Source organism: Lemur catta, chromosome 11, assembly GCF_020740605.2.
Source record: "Lemur catta isolate mLemCat1 chromosome 11, mLemCat1.pri, whole genome shotgun sequence".
Taxonomy (NCBI): domain Eukaryota; kingdom Metazoa; phylum Chordata; class Mammalia; order Primates; family Lemuridae; genus Lemur; species Lemur catta.
In genome coordinates this window covers 29,351,554-29,367,072 of record NC_059138.1, presented here as the reverse complement: position 1 = coordinate 29,367,072, position 15,519 = coordinate 29,351,554, and the positions used below count along the sequence as shown (strand labels likewise).

At 37.0% G+C, this 15,519-nt stretch overlaps 1 protein-coding gene across 4 annotated transcripts in view; it reads left to right on the top strand.

The window, feature by feature from the left end:
- MET (MET proto-oncogene, receptor tyrosine kinase) overlaps positions 1–15,519 on the top strand; it is a 105,277-nt gene that overhangs the window by 69,612 nt on the left and 20,146 nt on the right. For 3 of the 4 annotated variants that reach the window (XM_045564000.1, XM_045563999.1, XM_045564002.1), the window contains 6 exons: positions 410–571; positions 1,343–1,442; positions 4,722–4,940; positions 11,479–11,625; positions 13,302–13,458; positions 13,659–13,799. In XM_045564000.1, the coding sequence (XP_045419956.1) occupies positions 410–571; positions 1,343–1,442; positions 4,722–4,940; positions 11,479–11,625; positions 13,302–13,458; positions 13,659–13,799 (926 nt within the window). The remainder of the gene's footprint in view (positions 1–409; positions 572–1,342; positions 1,443–4,721; positions 4,941–11,478; positions 11,626–13,301; positions 13,459–13,658; positions 13,800–15,519) is intronic. The other variant, XM_045564001.1, reaches the window with a different exon arrangement.

Sequence of the window (15,519 nt, the reverse complement as noted above, 5' to 3'; positions counted from 1 at the left end):
TGAGATTCTAGCAATTGACAATAAATTGAAATAAACATTTTCATCAAGATTTACAATTAGACTAAGTCACTTGGGGTGGGAAGAAATGAGGGATATTGGGTTTGGAAGGAGGTTATGTTCTTGCTTCTTAGAGTTGGAAGAGCTCAGATTAATCAAGTACCAAAAGTACTTTAAAGGTGTCTTAAAATCTCAAATGTTTTCAAGTCAAGGGTGGCTTGTCTACACCCAGACTAACTTTGGGATCCAGTCAAATGTGAACAGTGAACATTAGAAAGGGCTTTTTTCTAGACCACCTCCAGACATTCCCATTTAGAAGCCATCAAGTTATATCCTTTTGATTTATGGATGTAATTCTAAAACATTTGTATCTCTAATAGCTAAGGTCCATTTTCTTATTTCTTTTGTTCAGTGTCTCAAACAGTATTCTTGAATGTTATACCCCAGCCCAAATCATTTCAACTGAGTTTCCTGTTAAATTGAAAATTGACTTAGCCAACCGAGAGACAAGCAGCTTCAGTTATCGGGAAGACCCCATTGTCCATGAAATTCATCCAACCAAATCTTTTGTTAGGTAAGTAAGAGCTTCTTATGGGTATAAGAAAATAACAAACACAAGGATGATTTGACTGTAGAATAACCAAGAGGAATTGAAATTTTTATCTCTGGCTTTGATGCTGTTACATTTCTTTTGAAGGCTGCCTTTCCAATTCAAGAGAGAAAACTATATTCAGGTTCTAGGTAAAATTTGACTTTATCAATGCTAGTTCATGCCAAGAAGCATTTTATCCTATTCTACTACATTTTAAACAGATTACAGTAAAACAGTTCATTGTGGCACCATAGTATGTATGCACTTAACATTTATTCACATCAATTCTATGTGAACCTTAGTGCCGAAAACCGGAATCACCTTTTTTCTTCCATCCTTCAGTGTATTTTTTGTCCTTCCTGCTTTACACACAGCTTGCCCTATACCAGACTCCTTTTGAATCAGTATCTCATTAGACCCAGTTTAATCTGCCCTGTTTCCGTTAATTCTATCAGTCTAGCAACAATAGTTACATTCACTTTTCTTTGCATTTTTTTCAGGGAGAAAATATTTCATTTGTGCCTTTGGTGAATAAAAATACAAGTGCATTTCTTAAGCTTATGAAATATGAATTTTAAAAAATATCTTCAAGTTAAATAAGTTGTTCCCAAAGAAGAGTTACCCTTGAACTTCGATTTGTGGCTGTGCCTTTGACTTGTAATCACTGCATGTGATTAAATTGAACTTCTCTCTTAAAATACTTTATCTTGGAAAGAACTCTCAGTATGTCATTTTTCTATTTTGTTTTACCAGTGGTGGGAGCACAATAACAGGTGTTGGAAAAAACCTGAATTCAGTTAGTGTCCCAAGGATGGTGATACATGTGCAGGAAGCAGGAAGGAACTTTACAGTGGTAAGTTCTTTGCATGGTGGTTCTACTCAAAGCTCTGCATGTCTGCCTTTACCACCTGGCTTTCAGGGTACCTGGGGCATGTCAATTTTGCCTTTAATGTCTGCTAGTTGCCTTCCTTGACCATAGGTCAAATAGTATTTTTTATTCAGCAACTGAAATTATCTAGTGTCTTGGGCTGACAATGCAAAAAAAAAAACACACACACACGTACATATATAATATTTGGACACAAATGAAGATTACCAACTTGAGGCAGTGTTTTTAAAGATAGTTGGTGCAAATGGAAGTCACAGGATTTCCCTGTGCCCCATTTTCCCTATGCATCATGGAACATGGACCCTTTTGCTCTAATAAAACCCGTGGGAAAAGCCTCTGATCTTACAGCAGCAGCCTTGTCTCTCTAAGCAGTGGGCATACAGTGTTTTCTTACACCCCCTGTTCTTCTTGTCCCTTTGTTAGCATATTATCAAGTAACAAGAAAGAGCATTAGAATATTTATGTTAGTTCCTACTGTGTGAATGTTGTTCGGTGTTTCTCCATCTTTCTTTATTTTATTCGTAAGGTCAATCAAAATTTAACTGAATGCCTCCTGAAAAGGGATTGACCCATTTTGTGCTCTAACAATTTATATAGGTCATAGTAAAGTGGTAGTTTTAGTTTAGACCTTAGGAAGGTTGGAGTTATTTCCAAAGATTCCATGCTTTTTGTCGATGTTTTTCTCTAATGTAAAATCCCATAATCTAGTTGGACTTGTGCACTCAACTCAGAATGAAAGTTGTAAGTGCTCCTGCTAGAGCAGGGTCTTATTGGGCAGGTGATAGATTGAATTACAGCACTTTCTTTCAGATTCCCCATCCAATATGTCTTCAAGACTAAAGCCACAGTGTTCTTTAATTACAAAAACCAATTTGGGGCTAAAAATGTCAAGCCAAATCACCAAACAATAAGGTCATCTCAAATGAGATTTTTCTTGGCCTTCTCAATCAGCCACATTGCATCACCTCTAAAGAGTATTATTAGATTTTTATCATATTCCTGAGAGATTGTACTCCAGGGAGTCACCGTATGAAGTAAAGGGCTTTGAAACCAATCCCCACACGTGGCCACAAACAAAGTTAAAATACCACTGCTATTAATTTAAAGGACATCACTTCTCTACAACTAAGCATAACAATTTTTCATTAACCAAATAAGAATAACAGTAACCCTCTTTGGTGTTGGCATACAACTTTTAAAAAGTAGAAATGTGAAAAATTATTAATTTATCTAAATACCACTGAGTCTACATTATTAAAATAATGACCATATTTCCTCTCTTCTTCCTCACCAGCGTTAAGATGACATGTAGAACACCTCCTAGTTTTATTCATTCCTCTGTAATGAAATATTTATTAAAACCTTCTAGGTGTCAGACATAGAGTTGCATATACCAAGGAAGGGTCAAACAACGATAGGAGATAAAAAATCTTCTCTGTTTATATATCTGTAAATGTAAACTTCTGTTGTTTTAGCCACAAACATGTTAGTACAGTAGAACTATGCATTAGAATTGGACAAGTGAAAAATTCAGTGGGTCTGTTTTACTACTTATCATTTTACTATTATTTGTGAAAACTACCACATAAAGAGGTGTGTGTTCCTTCTGTGTCCTCTGCCACTTATAGAATTTGAAGCCGACCACGATGAATTGAACCCATTTATTATTTAACAAATAAAAACTCTTGGTCAGGTCTGATTTAGACCACAGTAATTTCAAAGACTTGAAATCAACTCAAATCCTTTTAAAATAAAAATAATCACATTCTTAACAAAGTGTATATTAATTTGTTAATGTGCATTATATCCTAAAAGCCTGCAGTTTATTGTGTGGTCCTCAAATTTCTTGTTGTTATGCAGAGAATCATTGTGATGGCAGTACAATTGTTTGTGTCTATTTTTTTAAGATAAGAATAAATAGCTTTTAGCATTATAATATTAATTTGATAAAAACTAGATATAATTTTATTCATATTGTATCTGTCAGTTTTATCTGCTTGTAGTATGCATTTTTAAATGTACAATAAGTTTTTAAAATTATTTTAAAAGAAAATACCAAATTCTGTTTGTGCTTTTTATGTATATCCTGAGTCCTTTTTCTATTGTGGGCATAAGTAATTGTTTTATCTCCAACTATACTTGTCAAAGAGAAGGAAATCTAAGGGATGTTGTTGCTTGTTTGTCTTTTCCTTGGGGGAAAAACTGCAACCATTTAACCTTAAATGTACCACTTTGTGTTGCTGGTTTAGTCTAAATACAATCAAAAGGAAACCACATTTTCCAAAATTCCATAAATCAGAATTCCAAAGGGGAAGATTTGAAATGAGAGATGAAAGGGCATGAAATAATAATAGCAGAGCCTTTGTAAAATAGAGAGCATAAGAAAAGATTTACCAATATAGACTATATAATGAATGAGAAGTATAGCATGGGAGTAAAGACAGTGAATTTTGGAGTTAATGGCCTACGATTTATGTTCCCTGCTCTGCCTCTCAGAGCTGTGTGACCCAGTCTGATGACATAAGCTCCCAAAGCTCAGTTTCTTCATCTGTAAACTGTGGATAATCATAGCACCTACCTATGGGATTCATCGTAAGAGTTAAATGAGACCAAACTTGTAAAATATTTTGCACAGAACCTGGCATTCAATAATTTATAGTTTTAAACACACTAATAAGATTACCTAACTGCATACTTAATTATAATGTTCACCATATGGTGCTTCTGGCGATTTACAAAGCACTTTACCATGTAGTATATCACATTGTGCATAACATTTTAACCGTAGTTCCTAAATGAGGAAACTGAGTTTCCAAGTATGGGCTTTGCCTGAGTTCTCACAGCTGGGCTTAAAGCTGGAAGGTTGAGCCAAAGGCTTCCAACCTCACAAAGTCCAGCTCCCACCCTGCCGTGGTATTGCTTCACATGACGAGCGGACAGCCCCTGCAGGGGACTGTCCTGTCTTAAGGAAACTAAAATGATGGAGTGAGGGCCAGATTCAAATAGATCAACATGGTTTATTCTGGGCGGGCGATACCATGTGTTTCTTCGAAGACGGGTTGTTTGGATAATTTTGCATCTGTCATGTTTCCAGAAATGCGTACTTGAACATTAGGAAGTTAAGTGCAGATTTTTTCAAAAATTATGTATTTTCAACTGGTTGAAGTAGTGAATGGTGAAAGTTGCTTATGGATATTGTCAAGCCATATTCTATTTACAGGGGATAATTGTGTCTTACTATAGGCATGTCAACACCGTTCTAATTCAGAGATAATCTGCTGTACCACTCCTTCGCTACAACAGCTGAATCTGCGACTCCCCCTGAAAACCAAAGCCTTTTTCATGTTAGATGGGATCCTTTCCAAATACTTTGATCTCATTTATGTACATAATCCTGTGTTTAAGCCTTTTGAAAAGCCAGTGATGATCTCAATGGGCAATGAAAATGTACTGGAAATTAAGGTAAGAAAGGCTTAAAACACTCTCTTAAATCATCGACTCAAACTTGATTGACTTCATAGCTATGTGAATAGAATTGTACTTGGCCATTATATCTTATACTACATCAGCAAGTATCTAAGCTCTGAAAAACAAATCTTTTTGGCATAAGACGAAAAGATAAGTATAATCGTGGACTGCATTTTAATGAAGCATTTAAAAACCCTTTCTTGTGTGTATGTGAAAAAGTAGCAAATGTGGGACACAAATCCATTAAATAGGCTCCCTGTGATGCATTAGCCTGCCGATGTTATACATTCCCCTGAACGTTTCACCTTAAATGTGCTCATTATAAGATAAAAGGTAAGAGCCATGAAAATAAATGCATCCATTGTAGTTCTGTATTTCCTTGTAATATCTGGAATTTTGTATCTGGGTGTGGTCATCTCTAAGCTGATTTATAAATGGAACTAGATTTCTACCACCTTAGGAACACATTAGCCTCTACATATAATTTAATAGAGAAAAACAGATCATCTTTTCTAAGCCAGCCTGCTGCAAATGAAGAACACTAAAGCCCAGAGAGGTTAAGTGGTTTGACAAGATGAAATAGTGGCAGAACAAACACTAGAATACAGCTCTCTCATGTCCCTTCAGTTGTTTTGGATTCAAATAATAATAAAACTGGCAAAATGATCAAGACTTGTATTACCCATAGCCGTAGTCACTAGAAAGAGCAAAATACTTATCCTTCAACATGTTATTTTAGAGATTCAGAATTTTTTTCTGAAAGATCATCTGAACACAAATATGAACGAACACAAATATGAACAAACACAAAGCAATAGGATAGTCCTTATTTAGATGAAATATAGGTTCCCATGGGTCATCTCCATCTAAGTAATATTAATAATATGTTTCTACTGAAATTTTTCTGCCTTGTTCAAAAAGATTTTATCTATGGCCCAACCTATGCACACATTCACACTCATACAAGTTTACTAACCTTGCAGTCGTGTTTTGTACAATAATTAAGCAAGCCCAGCATGAAATTAAATGGAAGCTTGCTTCAATGAACAGTGTGTTTACCACAGCAAAGTTCTTTCATCTGCTTCTTTAATTAGTTTTAGAAAGGGAGAAAGAGTTTTTATCACTTTGTTTCAATAAAACTAATCTAGCATGACCCTTTGCTTTCAACAATTACTGTGTTTGCCATTTGAAAGATTCCGTTTGGTTTTTCTTGATGAAAACAAAGGGGTATGTGCAAATAGTTTTACGCCCAGAGAAATTCTATTTTGTTGCTCCTGTATCTGTGATGGAGGGATTAGAGATAAACAGTTCTTTACCCTTCTAAGCACAGTCTTATAGGGAAGAGAAAACTTCCTATTCTGTAAATTAAATACCCATTATTCAACGTCCTGCAAAATTGTTGGACCAAGAAAAACATGATTTGACATCATCCTCAGCCTGTCAGTGGTGTTTTCAACATGGCCCGAAGGGTCTCTGGAGACAGGCACAAAACAATTTCTGTTCTTGCTTATACACAGAATGACTCTTTTTTCTTTAACAAGTGTATAGCACCTGCCACGTGACAGAGTACCAATCTAGTGGAAGCAGGGGCAGTTCAGGGGGAATATTTGGTACCATGATTCAATTTTTTCCTCTACTCCATTTTCCTTACGTGTAAAAGGAAATATAAGATAAAGGAGAATATTTGTTATGTCAGCAATTTAACCCTTTATCAATGTCTGAAGTTGATAACATTAAAATGTTTGTACCCCCATAACATCCTGAATTTAAAAAAATAAAAAAGTAAAACCTCCGCATCTTTTAGGGTGAAACAATGCATGAAAAAATAAAAGAGTGCCTCTTCTGCACGAGCAGTGGACTTTTTATCAAAAGAAAGGCGGCCATTTTATTTCATGTTCTGCTTGCTCAATTACCATTCAAAACATGAGTGTGAAGTGTGTTTGTATTCCATCAGTGAAAGTGCTCTGGAGAGAATCATGTGTTTAGAGTGATATTTGCTCTTTATTGCCAGGAAGAGTTCATGCTCCTCAAGCAGCCATGCCTGCAAGAATTCCTCGGCTAAAAAGAGATCAGGATTGTTTCCAGCCCCAGTTGTGGGAGTTGCCTCAGTTAGCAGCTGGCCCAGTAACTACACCTTGGCCAAAACATGGTGAAAGGGCCAGTCAAGTTTGGGTCAGGAGAACACAGGAGGGGCCGAGGATTAGACGCTCCTCAGAGTGAATCAGGAACCCCAGGGACGTAGAAGGTAGTTTATGGCCAATGTTTTAGGTCCACCAGGACCAGTTGTGGACAGTAGTCATAAGAAGTAGACGTCTCTTTGGGAGCACACATTACTCCAAAAATGACCCTGTCAACAACAGCTCATATTTGAGTGAAAGTTTAAGTTAACATAGTACTTTGACACATTATTTCATTTGAGGCTCATGTGGACCTATGAGGTTGGGAGGTCACTGATGATTATCCCCTTTCATGGGTAAGTGAACAGAGGTTTAGGAAGATGAGCTGATCTGTTGTGGATCACCCAGGGAGCAAATGGCAGAACTGCAGCTCACATTCAAGCTTATTGATTCCAAATTTGGTCTTCTTTCCACTACATTCACTAAATAACAGTGCCTCTCATATTAACTTTCATTTAATGTACACCAAAATGCCTTTCACAATAGAGAAATTTTTATCATATGGTCTGTACATATTTATACAATTCTTTAAGTGAAATAGCTCTAAACGTTTTTACAAATATCTAAAAATTGTTTGTTTAAAGAAACCCTGTATTTTCCCCCTAATTATCTTATTATCTGACTTGCTGTGCATTGAGCATATATTATGGAAAGTAGAGAAGTACGCTATTTAATGCTGGAACAAGGAGTCCCTGACACTGCCCTGGGGGTTTGTCTTATTCTGGAGCATGTAGGAATATATGCTAATAGAGATGCTTCAAAAGTCCAATCTGGAGAAGTGAGTTCAAACAGAAAAAAGGGGGAAGGGGGATAAACTGAGGCAGGGAGCAAGACTCAGGCTATGACCCTGTCAACACAAGAACAAATGCTGAAAGCTAAGGTACAGGCCAGACTCTCAGAACAATCTAGAAGGGACCCTGGTTCTGACCCAATCCAATCCACCTGCTGCACAGAGCCAGCCAGAGGTTGTCTTCCTCCCTCTGACTAATTTTTCTGCCACTCTAGGCCCAATCCCAGCCAAAACCACCGTGACGCCAGTTCTGACTCCAGACAGGATGGAAGTGAATGGTTCTTTTCTCAGAGGTCATTTGGCCCAGCGTCAAGACCTGTTCTTATTAATGGTGCTCATATCTTACTCTCAAGCCAGTATTGCCCTGTGCTGCACAGGTTAACAGGCATTCTGTTAAAAAAAAAAAAAAAAATTCCAGGGCTCATAGCACCTGTGGTCTCATAGTGCCTAATAGTAAAGGCCCCGAAGTAGCCAATGAAGAAACTAGTTTAATTTTGGTTTGCCCAGATTTTCTCAAATGACCAGGGAACTTTTTCCCAAAATACCTATTAACATCTTGTGGAATTCAGTTTTGATTCTCAGCCTTCTGGGAAGGTTCTTTGCTTGGTTCCTAAGCTGAGAGACTGGGGTCCCCTAGATCAGCAGTTCCCAACCTTTTTGGCACCAGGGACCAGCTTCATGGAAGATAATTTTTCCATGGACCAGGGAAAGGGGAGGGATGGTTTCAGGATGATTCAAGAGCATTACATTTTTTGTGCACTTTATTTCTATTGTTATTACATTGTAATATATAATGAACTAATTATACAGCTCACCATAATGCAAAATCTAATGCCACTGCTGATCTGACAGGAGGCAGAGCTTAGGAAGTGATGCAAGTGACGGGGAACGGCTATTATAAATACAGATGAAGCTTTGCTTGCTCGCTCACTCACCCACCCCGCCATTCATCTCCTGCTGTGTGGCCCGGTTCCTGACAGGCCATGGTACTGGTCCATGACCTGGGGGTTGGGGACAGCAGCTCTAGATGGAGTGTAAATCTTGCCCCCCACCACCAATTCGCTGATTTTCTACTGCTGACCTCCTTGGACTTTGGACCATTGGCTGTCTGAGTCCTCTACCAAACTACCTCACTACTTTCGCTGACTTTCCTAAACTAGGCCTTGTAGCCACCTGGATGTATGAGAACTTGCAACACTCCTCCTATTTTAGTGCTGTTTCTCAAATCCTACCCACTTTGACTCCCATCTGCTCTGTTCTGTAGCCATCCCAGATATGAGTTCCCCCAATAGAAACATTACGTCACACCTGGCCAGAGCTGGAGAGGGAAGGGACAATGATGTGACACATTGGGAGTAATTAGTTGTCATTTTAGAAATGTATCCATTTTAATGTTCCAGTGAGAGGAAGAAACTCTTACTCATCGTTATATTCTCGTGACTAGAGCTGTGTCTAACCCACAGCAGATAGTTAGTAGATTTTGTATCAAATGGAATTGGATTTGCTTTGCGACCTAGCCCCTTTCTGAACCTTAGTTCTACATATGTAGAGCAGGAATGACAATAATACCTACCTCAAGGGGAGTATTTTCAGGATAAAATGAGATAATCATAACTCTAAATTGCTCTATGTGTACGTTTAGGGATTAAAAATCAGAAAGCTCCCTCTTTCGTTGCTTATTTAAAAACCCATATATTACCATTTTAATGACAAAAAACTGAGCTGATTTTATAAATATGTTCTTCTATTTAATAATAGTTAATATTCAGTAATAAGTAATAATAAAATTAATACTAGAAGTTCTAAACATATATTTTTTCACATTTCAATAAAGCTATGTTTATTTTAAATGGCAAAAGTTAGCCTATATCTGCTTTTATTTTTCCCGATTTGGATCCCTCTGATATATAGTAGTGGGCTACCAGTATCATTTGTATCATATCTTGGGTTTTAGGCCTTTAAAACAGTTACATATACAAAGCTGATAGTAATCTCTTTTATAAATTACTACTTACCCTGAGTTCTTTGGTAGCTACATATGAAAAGGGATTCAGTTGTGTGGTTGTGTGATTTGTTTTTGTTTTAGAGAAGGCTTTACGCAACATCCAAGATCCTAAGCCTCAAAAATAAGTATTAGAAATGGAAATGCAGTATGCTCATCCCTTCCCCCAACTTTAGTTATTACCTAAGCAAGCAAGACACATTTTAGTCCTTCCCTCATAAATCAAGCCCTCCAGCTCTTTAATCTCTTTTCTTTGTCATTCCCTGAATTCCCTCCAATATGTAAGGGCGTTAGCTGTCCTCAGACCTAACCAACAAGTTGTCATTTGAAGGCCCAAAGTGACCTATCAGATTTATGTGCTTCTATGTTGAGTTGCCCTGTGAGGCTGACCTGGGTCAATGGACTACACATACTGCCTCTAGAAATATAAGGATAGGGTTTGTCTATATCCGTGTTTTTCTTAAACTCCAACTTCAAGTTATAAAGAAGTATTTTCTTCCAACTTCTTGTCCTAGAATAATACCTGACCTACCAATCTATTGAGATCCATATGAGACAATGTATGTAAATGGAGTTTGCCAAGTATTAAAGATTATGTAAAACAAAGTAGCAGTACCATAGTTATTACTGGCTGTTCTTTGTCTGTAAGAAAAATAGTAGTATGTTTCTATATATCTCCCCTCAAAGTAATAGCCTGTTCAGTAAATAACTGTACTCATTAAGTCTTGTTATGAGAAACTGTAGCTATATTTGCACTTCTTTCCCAAGACTAATTATTGGTTTCTTCAACAAAGCATTGATGTTTTTAAAATGCCTGATGGTAACTCCAGTTAACTAAATATGTCAAATTGAGTAATTTTTTTTAAAAAATCCTCATGTAACTATGTAATTGTTCAAAATAATGTCATTGTGGTCTCAAATCATAGTGATGGTCATACAGCATCTCACAGGAATTTCTTCAAAAATGAATTCATTTATGTATAGGATTCAAGTGTGCAAGAAGGATGAAAAGAAACTGCCCAACTCAAACAGAAAAGGAATGTATTAACATAAAATAACACACAGTGAATACATTAGCAATGATTTAACACCAGATCTCTGGAGACGGGATCCAGAGTATCAGTATTTTTTAAAGCTCTCAGGGTGATTCTAAAAGCGAAGTAAAGGCTGAGAATCTCTGCATTAGGCAGTGTTGGGCAGTGCAACAACTAAGTCTCTAAGTTGCTTCTTTTTGCCAAACATCGATACCCCCTGAAGACAACAATAAGATGATTAAGGCTAAGACGTCATTCATCATAAGGATGTGAAACATGAATCTCTTTCCTTTTCTCTAATATCCGATTTGATGGAAAAGCTATATGCTGTAATTCCTGACTAATCAGTGCCCTGGAATGGTCATGCTCCCCTTCAACTATGCCAATTCCCATGAAAATTAGCATCATAAAATCATACGCCTTGGCAAACAACTTGGCCCACGTTTGCAGTATATTTATATTCCTTCACCATTGTTAGCATTCCTGCAAAACTGTGAAGTGTTAACAACCCCTTTTTTTTTTCTTCCAGGGAAACGATATTGACCCTGAAGCAGTTAAAGGTGAAGTATTAAAAGTTGGAAATAAGAGCTGTGAGAATATCCACTCACATTCTGAAGCCGTTTTATGCACGGTCCCCAATGACCTGCTGAAATTGAACAGCGAGCTAAATATAGAGGTGGGATTCCTGCATTCCTCTCCTGATGTAAATAAGGAAGCCAGTGTAATTATGTCACTTGCAGGCTTAAAATAAATCATTAAAGCTCATCTATGTGTTGGCTTTGGCTCATCAGCTCAGCCTTCATCCCCAGTTGTTATTTTAGAAACAGTGAGGTTTTTTTGTAACGCTGTCTCCTTCACCAACCTTAGGAGGGTGGGTCTCGAAAGTCCTTTCCACCCACACATGGAGCTTCTCCATCATGCCACACTCTTCCCAAAATTTGCTGTAATTCTCAGGAGGGATAAGGACACACCTAAGACTGTCCCTTTCCCCACCTCCCACAACCCCAGGAGGCCAGAGCCCGTTGTACCACTGCCTGCTACCATGAGCACAAATTCATGGAGTCCCATAAGAAAAAAATTATACACTGGGCAAAGTAAAATAACGATTAAGCCATTTTTCAATAATTTCTTTCATGTAGACAGCCAAATCAGATAATCTAGAACCAGAGTGAGTGTTTTTCATTCTTTTTCTTCCTTTAACAGCTTTATTGTGATGTAATTTACATACCATATAGTTTACCCATTTAAAGTACACAGTTCAATGGGTCCTGGTATATTATACTGTTACCTTCTTTAAATTATGGTTATATAACATAAAATTTGACATTTTAGCCACTTTTAAATATACAATTCAGTGGTCTTAATTCACAGTGTTGTATAACCATCACCACTATCTAATTCCAAAAGTTTTTCATCACCCCAAACAGAAGCTCTATAACTATTAAGCAGTAACTCCACATTCCCTCCTTTCTGAGCTGGTAACTTCTAATCTGCTCTCTGTCTCTATAAATTTGCCTAGATATTTCATGTAAATGGAGTCATACAATATATACTCTTTTGTGTCTGGCTTATTTTACTTAACATAATGTTTTCAAGGTTCATTCATGTAGCGTGTGTCGGTACTTCATTCCTTTCTATGGATGAATAATATTCCACTATGTATATACCACATTTTGTTTACCTAAGAGTAAGTGATTTTTAAAGGGTTCCCAAAGTCTTCCAAAAAGTTATGAAATGGAAAATATAAAACAAAATTAGAAAATCTAAGATTGAGTCATGAGATTAGACTTGGAATTTCAGAAGGACCATGAATCCTAAAAATCATAAAATATTAGAGGCAGAGAAGACCTCAAATATTTCTTCTGTACATCAAAACTGAAATTAAAATATTCTGAGACTTCATTGTCCTATAATCACAATATGATTGTTTACCTCTTACAGGAAGTCTTCTCTGCCCTCCATCCCACCCTCCAGGACAGAATTAGTGTGTCATTGTCTCTGCTCTTTACTATTTAGCCATACTTCTGTGGTATCTGCCACATTGTATTATAATCATTAATTTGTCTGTCTCCCCTTCTGGACTTCAGTTCCTGCTTTTTATTTGTCTTTTCATCCCTAATACCTAGTTACAAATACAAACAGCTAAGTGTCATATAAGACTTTGGGGATCAGTATACTCTAATTATTTGAACACCAAAGCAGAATTCAGGAATCTCTTATTATCCTGAAGGCAATTTCTAGAGTGGTAATAACCACCTGGTGTTTGGGGCCCAAAGAGATTGTGCTTCAACCTGTGTAGTACAAATATCTATCATGGCTAAATTCTGACTTTTCTTTGTTTATCATTTTTAGTGGAAGCAAGCAGTTTCTTCAACCATCCTTGGAAAAGTAATAGTTCAACCAGATCAGAATTTCACAGGATTGATTGTTGGTGTTGTCTCAATATCAATAATACTCTTAGTACTACTCGGGCTTTTCCTGTGGATGAAAAAGAGAAAGCAAATTAAAGGTGCATTTTTTTGTTGTTATTGTTTCTCTCTAGAAGTTACCTTAAGAATGCAGCCATTACAGTTTAAAATCATCATAGATTCATGTGTGCTGTCTTATATGCAATCCATAAAACCGTGAATTCTGGGCACTGGGTCAAAGTCTACTGGGACCCATGATAGCCAAGTCTTTAACAAGCTCTTTCTTTCTCTCTGTTTTAAGATCTGGGCAGTGAATTAGTTCGCTATGATGCAAGAGTACACACTCCTCATTTGGATAGGCTTGTAAGTGCCCGAAGTGTAAGCCCAACTACAGAAATGGTTTCAAATGAATCTGTAGACTACCGAGCTACTTTTCCAGAAGGTATATTTCAGTTTATTGTTCTGAGAAATACCTATACATATACCTCAGTGGGTTGTGGCATTGTTGTTTATTTTTGGTTTTGCCTTTACATTTTTATAAAAGTATTAAAGAAGTATCTACCTCTGCCAAAGAAGTATTTAATTTGACAAAGAATTACATGGCTCTTATTTTTAAATGAACCCATGTATATATTACATTATAATTTTAGAGTCTTTAAACTCTCTTCTCACCAAAAGGTTAATTTTTAAATCATTTGAACAAAGGTAACTTGTTTATCATCTGAATATGATGCTAAGAAATTGTGAAGCTCTCTCAGCTCCCTTAACTCAGGAAGAGTTAAGTTATAAAACATATATGTGTTTAAATATAAATTGGAATGCTACCTTTGTTACCTGTTGAAGCCCAAACATTTAAACTATACTGTTAGTAATCCTTTGAAGCATTTTCATGAAGCGTTAGTACATAGCCTGTTATGTATAGCATTCCAGGACTTAAACATATTTTGAGACTTATCCAAGAAAAACCTTCAATTATTCTATTAAAAAAGGAGGATTCAACATTATCTGCTTTGTAAAACACTAGGCCCAGTAATGATCAAGTTAATCAGAGCTTTTCACAATGTTTTATTTAAAATCTCCTGGTAAACGCAGAATGTCCGTATTGTATCAGTTGCATTATCTTTAGAAGTTACAGGACGTGAGTCAAGTACAAGCATTTTCCTGGTTGAATATTTACCATTGGACAAATAAAATGAGTCACAGACTGTTAAAGATACTGGAAAAGTTAGCAGGTGCTCACCCAAACAAGTATAAGAGTAATGAAGCACTTGACATTTTAACTTTTTCAATACTCACTGCCTCTTATTTTTTTAAGTTTATGTTATTTCTATAGAGATACATGTAGTAAACGTTCCCTTTGTCCACATGATTCCATTCACCTTTAAAAATCCATTCCTTTAATAATATGGACAAATCAAACCTAGTCTATTGTTTTGAAACTTAGATCTATTTAGTATTTTATATATACATTTAATAGCTCTAATCTGAGATCATTACAAGTCACAATAATTTTTTTAAAGCTTATTTAATCTTCCTTCAACCTCTCTACTCAGCAAACGTCTGTCTTTGTTGCTGACAAAGTTGAGTTCTAATCTTCTTTTCTACATTGAGCCTGCTCCTGAGACGTGGAGAAATAAAATAGGCAAAATGCAGTCATCCAGGGAGAGGAATGAGGAAATAGATGCACACCCAGAACCTAAGGAAGAGGCAACTGCAGAGCTTTGCTCTCTGTATCTGATGGGGCAGGCTTCTCATCGGTCTTTTCCGTGGAGATCTAGAACTCTCTGTGGTTTGACACCAGTGCCACACATTGATGGCTCACTTGGTTTCTGCACGTTTGAACTTAGCTAAGGGTCAGTAGAATTTTCATGACAAAGGACTTTTTTCCCTGTCTCACCAAGGACTTGCCTCAGTCTCTGCACCCCTGACAGTTCAGAACCCTGATCTCCAGGTGCAAAGGTTTGGGAAGTGAAAATGAAAACTGAGTTTAGAGAGGTTCACTTGGATTTCCAGCCCCCTGGGAGGGGTTTGGGATGAAAGGAGCAGGCACCCAGCTCGGCTCCCTGCTTCACTCCTCCACTCAGCATTTCAGTATTTCCCTGATGTTCCACATCTTTCCTTTAAGGTTGCATCCGCCATATTTCTGGCTAGTGACTACTGTG